This window comes from Thalassophryne amazonica, chromosome 2 (genome assembly GCF_902500255.1).
Source record: "Thalassophryne amazonica chromosome 2, fThaAma1.1, whole genome shotgun sequence".
NCBI lineage: Eukaryota > Metazoa > Chordata > Actinopteri > Batrachoidiformes > Batrachoididae > Thalassophryne > Thalassophryne amazonica.
In genome coordinates, this window is record NC_047104.1 from 119,782,452 (window position 1) to 119,797,286 (window position 14,835).

Genomic DNA, 14,835 nt, shown 5'->3' on the forward strand with positions numbered 1-14,835 from the left:
TCGTGTAGTTTTGTTAGCTTGCAGTGCTGGTGTTGTGATATTCTCTTTTTTTTTTTTTTTTTTTTTTTTTTTGAAGATGTTCTTGAGTGTAACTTTTCAGTAGGAACAAAAATAACTAGTCCAGTATTGACTTGGAACAACTATATAGTGGAGGCCTGTGGGGCAAGAGGAAAACGGCAAAGTAAACTACTTTTTGCCACTGAATAGACAAAAATGTCCTTATAGTCCATGGGCCAAGCAGGTTTTCGGTACCACTTAAGGTGATGAAACGACACTTAGAATCTAGCCTCAGTGTACCATGGCCTACAAAAAAATGTATGATAACCATCCCAGGGTGGCAGCTGTAGCCAGCTAGGGGTCAATGAAGGCCAAATGTAAAAATGCTTACATCATGTTGAAAACTATACTACATTATTTGTCTGATTGTAATGATTCCAAAAAGGTATAGTTTGGACTATCTGTGACTGAATGTTCTGGGGTAAAAACAACACAAATTTTGACAAAGGTCAGTTTCAGTTTGTACAAGGGTCAAAAGTTAAAGTTGCTCCAATTTCAGTAAAAAGTTATGCAAATTATTGTTTGGTTTAATAGCATTCTAAAAAGGAATAGTTTGCACCATCTGTCATGTTTAGTTATGTTACAAGGTAACATATGTCAAGTCATAGGATCCAATGGACATCAACCTTGTTTGACCTTTACTTTGGAGACCAAACATTCGGCACAGTCAGAACTATTTAATTTATTAATCCTTTTATTTCAACCAATAACTTGAATCATTTTGTACTGAAATTGGAGCAACTTTAACTTTTGACCCCTGGATAAACTGAAACTGACCTTTGTCACCATTTTTGCTGTTTTTACCCCATAACTGCAGGACATTCAGTCATAGATAGTCCAAACTAGACATTTTTGGAATCGTTATGATCAGACAAATAATGTAGTATAGTTCTCAACATGATTGGTGCATTTTTACATTTTGTCCTCTGTGGCAGCAATATAAGCAGCGAATTACTGTCCATGAAGTCTATGCGAGTCAGTTGTCAGTGATGGGCTTGTTGGTCTGTTTACAGCCCAAAGAAGCCCCTCATCAACAAGCGACTTTTAAAGAATTAGTGGAGAGCAGCTTTGTCAATCGGGAAGATCGTGAGTCTGCTTATGTAATCAGTCTTTTTTTTTTTTTTTTTTTTTTTTTTTTTTTTTTTACCTTTTGTAGAGTCTCCATGCTAACAGACACTTCTAATGATTAATTTTTCTTGCCCAGTGGTGACCAGAAACAGTTTCTTTGAAGTTTTTAAACTTACTCCACAGGCTTCCATCCTATAGATGTTTCGCCCTTAACGGTATTGGTCAACTTGTGACTGTCTAGAAAGTCATCATTGTTGTCCCTCGTGAAAAATTGGATCCAAAAACATCTAAACATGGAGCCCAGGTTGAAAAATCCCTGAGTTTCCCTTTAATGCTGAGGACAAGCCTGTCAACTGAGAATAATTATCAACAACTGTGTGTAAATGTTGAATGCATTCACGTTTTTCTTAGACTGTGACAGAAAATGGAGCTCAGGTACCAGTCGTTATCATCCAGCCGCTGTTGGCGTCAGACGGGTTGCTCACAACAGAGTTTGTCATGTTTTTTTTTGTTCTGAGCAGCACTCGAACATGCTGATGTTGCCCTGCCAATGGTGTTATAAGATGTGTCCAACATTTCTTGGTATCTAGCTGATTCATTTCCCTATTAACATCCCACTGTACTCTTATGTGACCATGCTGTCAGATACAAGTGGAGTAATGACCTTACGTTTGTATTGGTGTGACTAATTTGTGTTACTCTATGTATTCATGTTGGTTGTAACCTCGGTGGTGTGCAGGACTTGAGATGTTATGAAGGTGAGGCGACTCAACATGGAAATTGCTTCTATAATACAGTGCAGAGAAATTTTAGAAAATGTACCACGTTGTGCATCAAAGCAAGTCAGCAGCAAATGATAGATTTTGGGTCACAAAAAGATGGTAATCTGTTGAAAGTTTTTTTTCCAAGTACTGAACCATTAGATTTCAGTTGGGGCACAATGTACACAATTATCCCATGGAAGATAACATTTTCCGAGTTTATCTTTGAAGGGCCCTGTGATAGACTGCCGGCCTGTCCACGGTGTACCCCGCCTCCCGCCCAGTAGTCACGTGGCTTAGCAACCAAATTTGGAAGGATAGTGCATAAAAGCATGAAATTTGGCATGAGGCTTCTCTGAGATGTACTAAATGAATTAAGAAGGGGCGCTATCCTGGAGTTGACCTCTTATGAGCTACAGGGGTCAAAATTTTAAAATGCTCCAATCATGTTGAAAACTATACCACATTATTTGTCTGATCATAACAATTCCAAAAAGGTATAGTTTGGACTATCTATGACTGAATGTTCTGGAGTTATGAAGTAAAAACAGCAAAAATGGTGACAAAGGTCAGTTTCAGTTTGAACAGGTGTCAAACTTAAAGTTGCTCCAATTTTGGTTAAAAAACAAAAAAATATGCAAATTATTGGTTAAGTTAATAGCATTTTAAAAAGGAATAGTTTGCACCATCTGTCATGTTTAGTTATGTTATGGGGTAACATGTGACGTCATAGAATCCAGTGGACATCAAACTTGTTTGACCTTTACTTTGGGGACCAAACATTCAACACAGTCAAAACTATTCCATTTTTTTTAATCCTTTTATTCCAACCAATAATTTGCATCACTTTTTACCAAAATTGGAGCAACTTTAACTTTTGACCCCTGTACAAACTGAACTGTCCTTTGTTACCATTTTACTGTTTTTACCCCATAACATTCAGTCATAGATAGTCCAAACTATACATTTTTGGAATTATGATCAGACAAATAATGGGGTATAGTTTTAAACACGATTGGAGTATTTTAAAATTTTGACCCCTGTGTAATTCTTTATTGACCCCTGTAGCTCATTAGAGGTCAGCTCCAGGATGGCTCCCCTTCTAAATTCATTTAGTACATCTCAGAGAAGCCTCATGCCAAATGTCATGCTTTTACCTGGATTTGCACTAAATTTCAGCTAAGCCACCTGACTACAGTGCCGGCTAGGTTCGACTCCATCCTCCCATGATTGTTAACTTAAATAAGAAGGTTTAGAAGATGGATGGATGGATGGATGTTTGTCTTAACACCTGATACCATCTGTGGTTCTATACCTGGTAACGTTGATCATTATGGTACAGTAGTACTTGTGGTACATTTTTAATTTTCAAACGTTTTATCAACCGTCTGTCCTACCATGCAAATCAAAACAGTATTATTTTTGCAGGCAAGGAAATGACTATGTACAGCATATTTTGTCATGGAAGGATTCAGTGAGTACATTGTTTTGTTGAAAGAAATTTGTCAATAAAGCATGGTGTTTTTTAAGTCTTGTAAATGTATGCTGTTCAATTTAAAGTACAACAGTTAACACGTCAGAAATGAATTGTTCTGACAGTTGCGTAAAGCTGCTTGAGTAAGTCGAGCGTCATCACATTGGCCGTCCAGGTCGACAGCAATAACTACTGAAGTTGTTTTAGGGTGATTAATAAATGTACGCCTATGTGTGCACACATAGGCGTATTGTTTCTGGACCCGTCTGTGTGAGCACAATAACAGTTCTGATCCAACTTGGACCAAACTTGGTTGAATGACCGAGGACAAAGTGATTTGATTTTGAGAGAAATCGTTTAATTCTCAGACAAATTTCTGTTTATATATAGAAACTGGCGAAAGTTGCACCAAAGGCTGCTATGACACAATAATAATAAGTAACGTGTCACCTTTCTGTTGGTCACATCACTTTGCCCTTTGGTAACTTTGAAAGGTCAAAGCCATTTATAATTTTTATCCTGAGGAGTTTATTCAGGAAACACTCTGCTTACTCTAGAACACTATTAATAACTGTAACTCAAACAGATTGGGACTAATTTTAATTAAACATGGTGGAAGTGCTGCCAAGGCCTCATCACAAGTAACAAGTTTAAATTGTCAGTCATGTAAGGCATGGATTTTGTATTCTCTGAAGGCCCCTTCTCTGGGTTGTTTTTTGGAATAAAACTTTATACTGATAAACGAACAATCTGAGATTTCTGACATCCACCAAGGGTTGATGAGGTCTTAATTCATAAAAATGTGATTCACATCGTGACCCGGACTGGATCCAGGTTCCACAACACAATGCGATAATTGCATACTGATCCAGAATGGTCCGAGTGATCAAGATGTTGCAATCATATTTAATTCACAAGCTGAAACAAAATGGTTTAATCCTGATCTTGGTTTTACAGTGTGATGCCATATCCTTGGAGTAGTTTTGATGTACCATAATCCTTAAAATTCTACAAAATGAAATCCTGATCCAGAATCCAAATCACCTCCAAAATTCGAATGGAGCTTTCCAAAGGCTAACACCAATGTCTGGTGAAAATCTGTTAAGTAGTTTTGATGTAATCCTCAAAATCTGACAAAGTGAAGCGTACAAATTGAAATCCAGAATGCAGATCACCTCCAAAATTCAGTGGAGTCTTCCATGGCTTAATATCTATCTGTGGTGCAAATTTGGTAAGAATCCGTGAAATAGTTTTGACGTAATCCTTCAAAGCCTAAAGCGGCACAGTGATTAGCATTGGTGCCTGCTAGCAAGAAGGTCATGGGATCACTTCCCGCCCTTTCAGTGTGGAGTTTGCATGTTCTTCCTGTCTCTGTGTGGGTTTCCTCTTAGTGCTCCAGTTTCTTCCTACAATCAAAAACATGCTTATTTAGGGTCTGCTCGGCAGCGTCTCTAAATCTGGAGTTGGTCCTCGGGCGCCGGCTGTGGCTGCCCACTGCTCCTATTGTGTCTGACTATAATTAGGATGGGTTAAATGCAGAGGACATATTGTTATGTATGTATGTACAATGACAACAAATGCTTTATTCTATTCTAAAGTGAATTTTTGATCCTGGATCTCCTCCAAAAGTTAATGGAGTCTCTTCCGTGTCCTAATATCTATCTGTGGTGCAAATTTGGTGAGAATCTGTGAAGCAGTTTTGATGTAATCCTGCTCAAAGACAGACACATAACTAAGTAAATGCCAATGATTTTATTACGCCCTTGGCAGACGTAATAATGCTGTTGTGTTCCACACAAAAGTGGGTAAGATTTTAGGATTGTAAGCAAGTGTATATCTTTAGCCAAGCGCTATAATAAATAAACTGATGTCCTTGCATTCAGCCACAGGGATGGGAGCCAATCCTCTGTGTTGGTTAGAATTGTGCATGTGAAATGTCAGCATGTTAACAGTTCCTCCTTATCAGGTTGCATTTCTTCTGTCATCAGCTCTCCTGCTAATGCTTTGTCTCATGTTCCTTATTGAGTATGTCTAATGCGGCACTGTTTGAACAGCAGCAGAGGTCTCAGTTCTGTGGATCTCTTCAACTGTGCTTTCGGGGTTTCACCAAAATGTATGTAAATCATACAGAAACCAATGACGGACCTTAACTCAAGACCTACCTTTCCACCAACTTTTAGCTTTTTTGGATTATGCTGTCCACAACAAAAAGTGGCGGTGGTAACGAGTGTGTCTAGGATTGATAATATAGTGTTAATTTACCAGACTTCCAAATTGGCACTGACAGAAGGGTAAAGGCAATAGGTGACGATGAGGATTATATAAAATGGGTGGGAGGGTGACTCTTGGATGTTGTGCATACTTGGGGAGCAGATGAGATGATGTCAGTGGCTGCGGTGGTGAATAAAGAAGTTTAAAATAGCAATGTGCGGATTAGAGACCAGCTTCAATAAAGGCAGCGGCAGATCCATGAATTACAGAGGCATCAATTGGGATGATGCACCATTCTTATCTTACCGTCCTCCCATGGGGTGCGTGGGATGTCGACCCCCGTCCTGTCCCAACTGACTGTCTTGCTCTCCAGTAACACGTTAGCATTCGTGATCCTCCCACACTACGTGGAGTCAAGGGGATTGCCTTTTTAGGAGACACCTGCTGTTGAACACAAAGTAGCTATGGGTGATAGCATGATGCTTTTTTGTGCAGGTTCACTCCCTCCCTTGGTACAGCGTGTGTTTGTGGTAGAGAGCCTGTTTCGTTGAGTAGATAAGGAAAGTGGAACGTGATATGTCTTGTGGAGACTCAACTTTGTGTTAACTCCACATCAAGTGGACCTCTCATTGACATCATGACTACTGGAGAGAGCTGCTTATGCCAGATGTTTGTTTTCGAGTAAGAGCATTTGTTCCGTGATAGCACGTCTTGGTTCCGTTAAAGGTTTGGATGGAGAGAGTTTGATTTATTATAGTTGGCTGAGCAGCAGCGTTTGTATCTTTTATGCCAAAAGTTGTCTACATTGTAGCAGTAGTGTCGCAGTTTCAGCCAAGAGAAGATCCTGTGTCTACGGTTAGCTTGGTGAGCTAGGTATCATGGAGAAATTTGCGGCTGCCATGGTCCTGGGTGGTGTAGGTGATGCCTTAGGATACAGAAAAGGCCGATGGGAAAGCTGCACCTCCGGCCAGAAGATCCAAGAGGAGTTGATGTCTCTTGGGGGTCTTGATGCTCTAAAGTTGGACCCTGATAACTGGCCTCTGAGTGATGGAACGCTGATGCACATGACCACAGCCGAGGCGCTCATAACAGGTAGGTGTAGATTGATTTTTAGAAAGATTAGGGGAGTGAAAATACTATTTTCACCTAACTCGATTTATTTTCCGAAATGTTTAAAAATTTTTCTCTGTAAACCTAATTGTCTTTCCAAACGTGTACATACTAACTTTAAAAAAAAAAAAAAACAGTCTACATTTTAGATGGAACAGAGTTCTAGAATCTACAGATTGTGTTAATGACTCACTGGCATAACAACCTACTGACATATCGAATCCACCTCTTAAAAAAAAAAAAAAAAATTCATGGTAAACGTCTTTACTCAGTGTTATTTCAAGCCCCACAGAGTTATCGAAGTTGCCAGGTTGGAAGAGTTCAAAATAGACTACTTTGGAAAAGATGATCCTCAGTTCTTGTTTACTGAACAATAGCGCGTCAAGCGCCTCTTCAATCTTTCTGAGGTGTGGCTCAAACTAAGTCAGTGTTGTGAAATGGCGGTGACATCTTTTGAGATTAGGTAGCCTTATTTAGCCGCGTTCCAGTGCGCCTGCACAATGAACAATAACAAGCAGGCACAGAAAGGCACACAGCGGTCACAGCAAAAATAATGAGCGGAATGATTGTTGTTACTGTCATGTGAGCTGGATCCGATAGGGAAGACACAGATTAGACTCAGCTGTCCCTTCACTTCTTGAAAAATAGCTATGATTTCACCTCTCTGTAGTACTTCAGTCATCCCACATTTAATAAGGAACAATTCATAAACTGTCTCATTTTTTTTTGACAACTTGATCAGATTTGTTTTCAGCTTCCTTGTCCTGTGCTAAGGATGTTTGGAACTTCTGGCTTGCAGTGCTAAGATTTCAAAATGACCTGTCAGTGACTTTGCACCAACCTTTGCCAAGAGTAGTGGAAAAGGAAGGAAGGAAAGTGAACCTGGTTGGAAATGTCAAAAGATGCTTTTTGTTTTTGTTTTGTTTTTCCAAATTAAATTTCCCCCAAGAAATATACTTCATGATATCAAAGTCAATTAGAAATGACAATTCTATTTCTGTAAGTGTTAACATTTATTTATGTCGCTCTTAAAAGGTAAAATCAAAATGGGCACATGTAAGCAAACATCCTTCCATTTTCTATACCAATATGTCACAGCGCCACTAGATATTAAAAGTCATTTTAAATAAGTCTTGAACTTTGACCAGAAATGGTGCATAAATCAGGGGCTAACTTGTTTCACAGTTTGGGGCCAGAATTATTAAAACGTTTGATTAAAAGATTATTCACAATCAAATTTTTAGTTGGTCAGGCATGTATGTGCAGTTGCATTTTGCATTTTACATACACCTTGGCTAAAAATCTCAAAGTGTTCGCATATGCTAGAATTTTTGTTTTTACTATATAAAGATATTTAAAAACTGGCATGGAAGACGCAAGTCCTATATAGGCCCCGAGGCTCGTCGGTGGTTATCTACTGAAATGGTAAGGTGAAGTGCATGAGAGTCTACAACTCCCCTTGGACAGGACACCCGTCCATTAGGGGTTACTTGTAGATAGGGAAAGGCACAAGCATTGCAGCATTATCGCATTAAATTGAAAAATGGCTCATCTGTTTTGCAGCTGTGGCAGCACAGGTGTTACTAGTTCCTCTAAGTATGCTGAAAAATGATTATGGCCGCTGTTGATTCAGTAGGGAAAGTGAACGTCATAGTTGGTGTCTGGTCTCTGTAACGTGGCGAGAATTAATTTGGATGTCCACACTTTACAGGCAGTTATCTGACAGGAGTGCGATGTTTAAAAACTCCTGCTCTCCTCTTCATTTAAAGTTAGGAGTCGGAGCATTCAACAGAAGATGTCAGATTCTGACATCTACTCTACACATTTAAAAAAAGTCATTAACATCCACCTTGTCAATAAATTTTGCTCCACTCCATTTCTTAATCAAATGCTCACTCCCCATTTGCGCAATCCATCACCATTAAATCTCACTTGCAGCATCTCTTTAAGCTCGTGCCGTGATCTCCATCAGTGCAGAGCTTTCAGTGTGAGGCATCAGAATCTGACATCTACGCCACAGATTTTGGCAAGTTAAAAATAAGAAACAAGTCAGATACTACCTTCCACCTCTGCACTGCAACCCAATCTCACTGCAGTTCGTGATGGCATGACGAAAAGTAAACTAATCTATGGTTCATGATACCATCACGAAAAGTGCCCCATTTTTGTGACAGGGGCACAAAATGAGGGGTGGCTCTGTGGGGGTTATGGTTAAGGTTAGGGGAAGGGAGAGACTTGCGTTATGGTTAAGGTTTAAGTTAGGAGAAGGGAGAGGATTACAAATAGTAATAAAAAAAAAAAAAGCATCATGAAAATGTGACTGAGTGTATTCGCCAAATTTTTCATAAGTTCGCAAGATGTGACAGACCAATAAAACATCTTGTCACACCAAACATCTTTGCTGAAGTCAAAGTCTCACTAAAAAAAAAGTATAACATTTTGTGATCCTCATACAGCAGCTTGGCTACTGTGCAATGCCCGAATGAGGGTTACAAACTGGTGCCCCTTGGCCCACAGTAGGCCTGGTCTGGTGTGCGCATGCATTGTCAGGGTGTCTGGATCTTAAATTTTAAAGAAAAAAGTTGGTGCACATGCACCCTGAGATCTGTCACTGTTGACTGGGAAGGATTCTGACCATAAATGTGCACATTAAATTTTGCTTATACCCTAAAATATTGTTTGCACTGACACATTTGGTGCTGTGGAAGGTAATGATGCTGAAACTGAGCATTCCTAGTCTTTGAGTATTCTTTAATAGGGAAAAAAAAATTGTATTTTGATTAACAACCAATGATTAAGCTTTATAGGATTGGTAGAATTATATAAATAATCAGCACATCACTTAGCTTTAATATTAAATTATTGGTCTCTATTATATTAATGACATATAATCTATATTTAACAAGTGTTCTGAAATTCTCCTTTAATGTTAGTGAGTTAACTCAGTATGATTAACCTGATCATAACCTGATCATAACCAATAATGTTCATTGTTCCCTTTAAAATGTTACTCTGAGAAGGGGGGGGGGGGGCATCATTCATCATGCATATGAGTGCGCATTAATTGGGCACCTCTTGTAGAATTTCTTTATGACTCAATGTTCCAGTTATTTAAAAAGATTTTTTAAAATGTAGAAAAATTAAATGTACTCATCAAGACTGCAATCTTGGCGACTGAAGCAAATATGCCTCAGGTATTGATGAATAAATACACGAAGTCTCTTTGGCTTCTTCGTTGTTTTCACTCGGGTCACCACAGCAGATCGGAGGTGGATTTGCATGTTTATTTGGCTCATGTTTTATGCTGAGTGCCCTTCCTGAAAAAACTCGACGTTACATGGAAAATGGGGAGGGGTGGCCTTGAACCATGAACTGTCCATATTGGAAACAAGTTTACTTAACCACTTGGCCACTGCACCGGCGGTAAATAAATAAATAAATAAATATCAACAAACACTGAATTCAGCTTTTTGTGGCAAAATTAATGTTATAAATTTGTTGCCATATTTGACAATTGTCCCATCTGTGTATATATGAACCTATGAAGGTTTCGGCAGGCACATTTATCTCAGCTGTTACGCACTAGAAGCAGCCCAAAATTTGGATGTAGTCTGCTTGTTCGCTCACACTGACAGTCTACATAATTGCAAAATGTAAGATAAAGTTATAGCAAATAATTACACATACGTTTGGCAGAATTCACTTTTTTTTTCTACGAGATTTAACTCCAAACTGTTCAGAGTGCTGGCATCCATTGTGGGAAAACCTCTCATTGTTGTAATGCAGAGGCTGGGGTCACATGGCTTTGTTTGCATTCTGTTGCCAAAGGGGAATTCCCCAAAAACCATGTGGATCTGAGAGACAATAACACCAAACACAGATACCATTTTCACTTTTGGGCTTCAAAGGAAGAAAAGAAAAGAGAAACAACACAGGAAATTGACTATAAGGAGGGAGAGGGGAGGGAACATCAAGGATCACTGTGTCTGATAAATTGTACTGAGGTAAGGTCTTTGATTCTCTATCCTCAAGAGGAAATTCCTGTTGCATGCCGCTGATTTGACTTAAATGGACTGCTTTTATATAGCGCTTTTCCATCTGCATCAGACGCTCAAAGCGCTTTACACACTAATGCCTCACATTCACCTCGATGTCAGGCGCTCATTACACACCGGAGGCAACTAGAGGATTAAGGACCTTGCCCAAGGGCCCTTAGTGATTTTCCGGTCAGGCTGGGATTTGAACCGAGGATCCTCTGGTCTAAAGCCCAACACTTAACCACTAGACCACCCTCCCACCCTTTTTGACTTGACTTGTTTTCTTTTGGAAAACAGTGGTTAGCTTAGTGGTTAGCCCTGTTGCCTCACAGCAAAACAGTCATGTGTTCGATTCCCACCTGTGGCCTTTCTGTGTGGAGTTTGCATGTTCTCCCCGTGTTTGCATGAGTTCTCTCCGGGTGCTCCGGCTTCCTCCCACATCCAAAGACATGCAGGTTAGGTGTATTGGAAACTTTAAATTGCCCATAGATGTGCATGCGGATGTGAATGTGAGTGAGTGGGTATAGAAAATGGATGGATGGGTAGAAAACAAATTAGACTGTTTCTTTTGGAAAACAGGCTAATGGCATGACACTTCAGATATAAACAAAAGTATTTGAAAAATAGGCCAGTGGCATGTTATATTCACTACTAATAAACCAGTCGCTCATCAGTTTCTCTCTACATCTTGTGCTACAAGCAGCTGTACAGTTTATCATTATTTAGAAAGAAAGAAAGAAGCTTTTATATCATACAGACATTGTTGAGGAAGGATGCCTAAATTAACACCCAGGAAACTCATTCTTCAGTTATGCCCTTAAATATTATCAAATGTTGCTCAGTTAACCCCAGTTATGCCAGTTAGGTTTTACATGTAATTCCATCAATGCCTGGACTCTTTCATGCTATTTATAGAGTCAGTTATATCTTGGTGTATGTAAACTGTTGACTGATAGAAAAGATGACATTTATTTCTGTTTTTATTCACTATCTTATAAGTATTTCTAAATAGCTTTTTATGGAAATAATGCTTTATAATTGACTGAACACATGTGGAATAGAAAATGGAACATAGTTGGGGAAAATTGAGTTTGAAATCTTTTAGCCAAAGTGTATATAAGGTGCTGTGCATTGCAGCATCCATGACACCATGGAATCATCTTGGGTCTTGGGTGGCAATCACCCACACAGACAACCGGTCCATCCCTACCTTTCTAAAGTAGCCTTCGATCTGCTGCAACCACCAGGTGAAATGTCGGTGTCTCCTTGGCCTTCTCCAGCCACTGGGGGTCTTCAGAACTGAGGCACCTGCATGCTGGGTTACGCCCAAAGAAATGTGCTACATGGCCAAAATTTTGTAGCTGTGGTTACCTCAGAATATGTGATACTCATCACCTGAGTTTCCATGGGTAATCGTTCGATTGGCACAAAATCATTTGAGTGGTACCCAAAGACCGAGTACCATCAACATCCAGTCATCGCCTAAAGTCAGTGATAGAAAAAATTGTAACAATCTTATCTTAACTAGGTTTTTTTTAATAAGTTGAAATGAAAATTGTACATTCTGATTGACTTGAGGTATTGATTGTTTGTTTGGTAACTTGAAATGTATAGCATTGAGTTGTCATGATTTCAGCAAAGTTGTGTTTAAACATTACCAGATCACCTCCAAAATTAATGGAGGCTTCCATGGCCTAATATGTATCTGTGGTGACAATTTGGTGAGAATCTGTGAAGTATTTTTGACGTAATCCTTCAAAGCGTAGATAAAGGGAAATCTTAATCCAGAATCCAGATTCAGATCACCTGCAACATTCAGTGGAGTCTCCCATGCCCTAATATTTATCTGTGGTACAAATTTGGTGAGAATCCATGAAGTAGTTTTGACGTAATCCTTCAAAGCCTATATAAAGTGAATCTTGATCTAGAATCCGGATCCAAATCACTTTCAAAATTTAATGGAGTCTTCCATGGCCTAATATCTATCTGTGATGGAAACTTTTGTCAAACTCCGTGTAGTAGTTTTGAAGTAATCCTGCTAACAGACAGACAAATAAATAAACGCAGATGATGTCATTGCATCCTTGGTGGATGTAACAACTAATCGGTGAACCGCAGTGCGTTACACTTATTTTCTCCCCACACGTCTGTGTCCTTTACATCCTGTGAAACTTCTCATATCTGATCATTTGAAATCCCTGTTGTGTCTCATTTTTAACTGAAGTCCCACTAAAACAGACTCTTTCACCTACCAGACCCACAGAAACGGTCAGGATGGCTGTGAGCTCTGCTCTTGGATCTCTGCACCTCATGCTGGATGGAAATTATGTCATTTACTCAGAAAATGTGCTCCAGTTCTAATCTGTGCTGCAGCAGGCTGGTGCTAAACTTAGCCCAGTGCAGAAGCACTTGTCTTACTTTGCGTGCCGAACATGACTGACTCTGTCACTGCTTGTGTGTCCAGACTTCTGGTGTCTGGAGGACCTGTACCGTGAGCTGGTGCGTCTCTATGTTGAAGCCATGGTGTCTCTCCAAGGAAGAACCCCTGATCCTGCCACAGTGGAGGGCTGTGTCCACCTCAAACCTCACAACTATCTTCTAGCCTGGCACACACCCTTCAATGAAAAAGGTCCATCTTCTTCTTCAAAAAAGATACTATTACTATTATTATGTTACCAGCACAGCAGTATGTTTGATCATGTGTCTGTCCATCAGTCTGTGTGAATGAAATACCTCACGGACTTCTGATGTGATTTGGAACAATTCACTGGAATGTGAAAAGTCAAGTTCACAGCCCAAGGTTAAAAAGTTTGGCTGACTGCTTGCATTGAGGGAATATTTGAAGAACGGCTGGCTGATGATGTATCTATGGTCAGGGGGGCCAGCAGAAATTTTGGGCTCCATGAAAAATCTTACTGCCCCCCCCCCCAATATTATTTTGTCAGTATTATAATTGTATTAGGGGCCTCTCTGGGCCCCTAGAATCCTTCTCCTTATTCTCCCCTTTTCGGCACCCCTGTCTATGGTTATGATGAAACGCTGGAATGAAATCATACAAAACCTTTTTTGGGGGGCAGCTCAGCGGCTTAGTGTTCAGCACTGTTGCCTCACAGCAAGAAGGTCATGGGTTCGATTCCCACCTATGGCCTTTGCATGTTCTCCACGTGTTTGTGTGGGCTCCTTCCGGGTGCTCCAGTTTCCTCCCACATTTAAAGTCACATGCAGTTTAGGTGAATTGGAAACTTTATAATTGTCCAGGTCTCCCTTGCAAAACAGTTCTCGATCTCAATGGGACTAACCTGGTTAAATAAATAAATTATAGCTTTCCAGTGGTCAAGCAGGGGTGGTGGCCAAGTGGTTAATGCGCTTGGTTTCAGTTCAGAAGGTTCCGGGTTCAAATCCCACCCTTGCCGCATCTCTCCATGTAATGTGGAGTTGCGTCAGGAAGGGCATCCGGCGTAAAACCTGTGCCAATTCAACATACAGATCCACCTTGGATTTGCTGTGGCGACCCCGAGTGCAAACAAGGGAGCAGCCGAAGGGACTTACTTTTTCCAGTGGTCACATGATCTTGAGTGACCTCGGTAAGGTCAACGTCAGATTTAAATCAAACAGTTCGGAGCCAATATGGATTAAACATGGTGGAATGGTTTTGTGTTTAGGTTAAGAAAAAAGTGGTTATATTTTGGGTAGAACTCATTAATTGTCATAACTACAGAGAACCACATATTATAAGTCACAAAGATGTTGGGAAAGTGTAGGAACACGGACCCACAACAGGGGGCGCAAATGAACGGACAATGGAGTAAGTCAAATAACAACGCTTTACTGTTGTGAATGTGCACAACGAATACAACCAATCACAGAAATGGACAACAGTCAATTTACAAAAGTGTCGTGTGGGCAGGCTCGAAGATAGGAGACGCCTCTCCAAGGTAAGACCGGTACCACACGGCTTCCTCCGCCACAGGACCCCGGGTATACTGGAGCCGCCAAGTCCCGAACTCCCAGGTGGCCACTGCCTCCGCGTGTCGGACCTGGTACTGCTGGCGAGGAACAAAAACACAATTAAAGGTGGGCGCGTTTGCACCCAGTAATCCACACGGCAGGAAAGCTA

At 40.2% G+C, this 14,835-nt stretch overlaps 1 protein-coding gene across 1 annotated transcript in view; it reads left to right on the top strand.

The window, feature by feature from the left end:
* The first annotated feature begins 6,138 nt into the window (after positions 1-6,138).
* The window catches only part of adprhl1 (ADP-ribosylhydrolase like 1), a 30,103-nt gene continuing 21,406 nt past the window's right edge, over positions 6,139-14,835 (top strand). Inside the window, exons 1-2 of the mRNA XM_034192789.1 lie at positions 6,139-6,663; positions 13,183-13,347. Of these exons, the coding sequence (XP_034048680.1) occupies positions 6,450-6,663; positions 13,183-13,347 (379 nt within the window). The 5' untranslated portion in view covers positions 6,139-6,449. The remainder of the gene's footprint in view (positions 6,664-13,182; positions 13,348-14,835) is intronic.